This window comes from Lygodium microphyllum, chromosome 24, assembly GCF_053477565.2.
Source record: "Lygodium microphyllum isolate KBCC chromosome 24, Lygodium_microphyllum_v1.1.10, whole genome shotgun sequence".
Classification (NCBI taxonomy): Eukaryota; Viridiplantae; Streptophyta; class Polypodiopsida; order Schizaeales; family Lygodiaceae; genus Lygodium; species Lygodium microphyllum.
Window position 1 is genome coordinate 115,598,429 of NC_141158.1, and position 4,069 is coordinate 115,602,497.

The 4,069-nt window shown below is 45.7% G+C and overlaps 1 protein-coding gene across 1 annotated transcript; it reads left to right on the forward strand.

Annotated features, from left to right (window-relative positions):
* The first annotated feature begins 208 nt into the window (after window positions 1-208).
* Window positions 209-3,840, forward strand: LOC148015541 (D-3-phosphoglycerate dehydrogenase 1, chloroplastic-like). Its single transcript, XM_087665001.1, has 5 exons — window positions 209-1,012; window positions 1,540-1,916; window positions 2,352-2,462; window positions 2,615-2,710; window positions 2,806-3,840. The coding sequence occupies exons 1-5, from the start codon at window positions 367-369 to the stop codon at window positions 3,484-3,486; spliced, it is 1,911 nt and encodes a 636-aa protein (XP_087521127.1). The 5' UTR covers window positions 209-366; the 3' UTR covers window positions 3,487-3,840.
* Window positions 3,841-4,069: the final 229 nt, after the last annotated feature.

The following is a 4,069-nucleotide window of genomic DNA, read 5'->3' on the forward strand; positions in this document are numbered from 1 at the left end:
GGCGGAACGGCAGATTTGGTCGTGGGACCGGGGGAATGAAAAAGTTGTATGCGGGTGTGCAAAAGAAAAAAGAAAACATTAAAGAAATGGAGATATTTCTTCGGGCAACTTCCTTTTTGTGCGTGGGATTGCGGGAGGCAACCATCATCATCGGATCGAGTAGTAACAGAAATACATTTTAAATACACATTGTCTAAATGCACTGGATCTTCATTCCTCACGTCTCTTTTGCGAATCACTGCAGACGGGGAAAGGGAAGGAGGGAGAAGAAGAAGAGAAAACGCGGGTGTCGCCGCATACCCCTCTACCCCTCCAGGCGAAAACCTAACACTAAGCCCTTGCTCCACCCTACCTGCCTCCCCAGCCATGGCTGCCCCGCCCCTCGACCCTTGCGCCGCCGTGGCTGCTAACCCTGCCGCCGCGGTCCCCGCCCGATCGCGCTCCTCCTCCCTTGCCGTCCCCTCCCCCGGCTGCCATTTCTCCCTCTCCTCCTCCCTCCGCGGCCGCCGCCTCTCCCTTCACCCCGCCTTGCCGCCCCGCACCGCTCAGATCCGGACATACCTCCCCCCGCTCAACACCACTGCCACCAGAACCATCTCCCCCGTCAATTCTTCTGCCTCCACTGAGGTCCACGCCCTCCCGACCGTGCTTGTTGCCGAGAAGCTTGGTGATGCTGGCCTTGAGCTCCTCAAGAAGGTCGCCAATGTTGACTGCTCCTACAACCTTTCCCCCGAGGAGCTTTGTGCAAAGATCTCCCTCTGCGATGCCTTGATTGTGCGCAGTGGCACCAAGGTTACCCGGGAGGTATTCGAGGCCTCCAAGGGCCGCCTCAAGGTTGTCGGACGGGCTGGTGTTGGGATCGATAATGTAGACCTTCACGCTGCCACTGAGTACGGATGCCTCGTTGTGAACGCTCCTACTGCCAACACTGTAGCAGCAGCAGAGCACGGTGTTGCTCTTTTGGCAGCAATGGCTCGCAACATCCCTCAAGCGAATGCCTCGTTAAAATCTGGTAAGCTCATTGTGTGCTTTATCAACTTTAAGGAAAATGCTGTTGTGCTTCATTATTTTCTCTAGACTGCAATGGCTTTCTTTATAAACGAAGATGTGCTTTACTTGATGAATGCTTTCAAGGTTCAATGTGCTCCTGCTATTATCATTTTAGTACGTCCCTCTGGCATTCTCGAGTTCAATGTGCCAAGTCGAAGTCAGTATTTTTGAGTATCGTTATTGAAAGAGCTTATTTCCACCTAACAGCACGAGTTAGAATAGTCTGATTGAAGCATAGCATGTAGGAGACCTGTAGTTTTGTCTTCGATTGTTATATCTGCAGTATGCAACATCCATTTTTTCCTGGATTTAAAGGCTTATTCCCTACAAGTCTCCCATTTTTGCTTAAGTCCAACGTTAACTAAGAATCGAAAGCAGTTCATTTTAAATCAGACATGTCATTTTTCAGTTGGGATCTTGGAGATTGCAGGGAACCTGTAGTTGTTTTTCAATGAGTGCAAGCCAGTAACTCCTCTCCTTCTTTATCAGGGAAGTGGCAACGCAGTAAGTACACTGGAGTGTCTCTTGTTGGCAAGACTTTAGCTGTCATGGGATTTGGCAAAGTTGGATCTGAAGTAGCTCGTAGGGCCAAGGGTCTAGGCATGAGCGTTGTGGCGCATGATCCTTATGCTCCAGTTGATCGAGCGCGTGCTATTGGTGTGGACTTGGTTTCCTTCGATGAGGCTCTTGCCCGAGCAGATTTCATATCCTTGCACATGCCTCTGACCCCTGCAACTGCGAAAGTTTTCAATGCTGACAGCTTTGCAAAAGTGAAAAGGGGAGTCCGGATTGTAAATGTTGCTCGTGGTGGTGTGATCGATGAGGATGCTCTTATTCAGGCACTGGACAGTGGCATTGTTGCACAGGTACATCCCACTCTGTAAGGTTGAGCACAAGAGTTTTCAAGCGTGTACTTTGTGCAATACATGCATGTGACCTAGTTTCTCCATGGAAGTACTTGTTAAAACTAGCAATCAGTCTTCTATTGACATGCTCTAGGGGCTAAATATTACCTTTCCTGATAATTGTTGCGCATTATGTAGCTGCAAATGCTTGTTGTGGCAGCTGTCACTTGATGGAACTGATGTTGGGTATAGATTTGCAGCAGATTGAATTTAGCAAGGTTTTTTTGTGCTCTTTGATTTGAATGTGTATGTCTAGAACAGAATTTTATGCAGTTTGTGCACTAATCTTTACTTTCTGTTTTCAGACAGTCGAAATGTAATGTTTTGGATCTTTGCCAATTCTGCAAAGGTCCAGTTATCGTCATTGAAACTTAAGTTACTTGTATGTGGAAATAGGCAGCCCTGGATGTCTTCACAGAAGAGCCACCGGAGCAGGACAACAAGTTGGTACGACATGAAAAGGTCATTGTTACTCCCCACTTAGGAGCAAGCACAGCTGAGGCTCAGGTATTCTCTACTTACTGGTTTAGTTTCCTTCCTGCATTCTACACTTTGAGTAGTGAGCTGGAAGATTATCCACTTTTTCTATTTTCTCCTCTGAAACATAGGATATCTGTGTAAATATTTAAATTCAATTGTGTTTCACATGATCTGTACAGGAAGGTGTGGCTGTTGAAATCGCTGAAGCTGTAGCTGGAGCACTGCAAGGAGAGCTTGCTGCCACTGCAGTTAATGCTCCAATGGTTCCTCAAGAGGTAAGGCGTCCACATGTTTTATGCAGACCTTACTCCTGTGTTTTCAGCTTTCACCTGCAAATGGCAGTCTTGGCTGAATTTTTTGTAATTAACAGGTCCTTGCAGAACTATCTCCTTATGTGTCTTTAGCAGAGAGATTAGGGAGGCTGGCCATCCAGTTAGTGGATGGAGAACATGGAGGAGCTGGTGTGAAAAATGTGAAGGTATCTTATACTTCTGCACGTGCTGATGATGATTTGGATACACGCCTGCTTCGAGCTATGATTACCAAAGGTCTCATTGAACCAATCTCTAGTGCCTACATCAATTTAGTTAACGCTGATTATATAGCAAAGCAAAGGGGCCTTAAAATAAGTGAGGAACGACAACTTTCTGATGGTTCCCCTGAGGTCCCCCTTGAAACAATAGAGGTAAAGATTGCTCATGTTGGGTCAAAGTTTGCAAGTGCTCTGTCAGAAAGTGGAGACATTACCTTGGAAGGCAAAGTGAAGGATGGTACACCTTACCTATCAAAAGTTGGCAGCTTTGATGTGGATATTAGTCTAGAAGGAAGTGTGATTCTTTGTCGTCAGGTGGATCAACCTGGGATGATTGGCAAAGTAGGGACCATTCTTGCAGAGGAAAATGTGAACATTAGCTTCATGAGTGTCGGAAGGACAGCTCCCAGAAAGCAGGCTGTAATGGCGATTGGAGTTGACGATGAGCCCAACAAATCAGTTTTGCTAAAGATAGGAAACATACCCGCAATTGAAGAGTTCGTATACCTCAAATTGTGAGGACAGGGATGACTGGCAATATATCTTTCAAGATTTTACAATAATGTGGCCAGTGCTGATGGCTTTAGAGACTATTGTAACCCAGGCTTTTAATTTTTTCTCTTAAAAGATTTCAATCTGCTGTATGTGTTGGCCCTCAGAGACTATTGTAACCCAGGCTTTAATTTTTTTCTCTTAAAAGATTTCTCATCTACTCTGCCGGTGTTGGCCCTTAGGGATTATTGTAACCCAAGATTTTACTCCTCTTAAGAGATTTCTAATCTGCACTATTGTCCACGGTTTGTCTCAAAGAGGTGGACGGTAAGGGATGTTTTGGAAGGGCTTAATAGAGTTTATGGAGAACACTTGACAGCAGACCATGAAAGATATGCTACACACAAGTTGTCCCCATTGTAAAAGTATTGAAACTGTTGGAATGTGCAGAAGGTGTCTTTGTCACCCAATAATTAGGGTTTTTAAGGGTTTTTGTTTGGTTCTGTATTTCTCATCTCATGCTGCTGTTAATGCTAAGTTGCAAAAGATGAGGCAAAACAGGATGAAATGTCGAATGATATGCCAGTGGGTGTTGAGCCAGAACGCATGT

Coding starts and splice junctions, on each gene's coding strand:
- LOC148015541 (XM_087665001.1), top strand. CDS start 367: ATGGCTGCCCCGCCCCTCGACCCTTGCGCCGCCGTGGCTGCTAACCCT. Junction 1,917..2,351: donor ACAGTGGCATTGTTGCACAG/GTACATCCCACT, acceptor ATGTGGAAATAG/GCAGCCCTGGATGTCTTCAC. Junction 2,711..2,805: donor CTCCAATGGTTCCTCAAGAG/GTAAGGCGTCCA, acceptor TGTAATTAACAG/GTCCTTGCAGAACTATCTCC.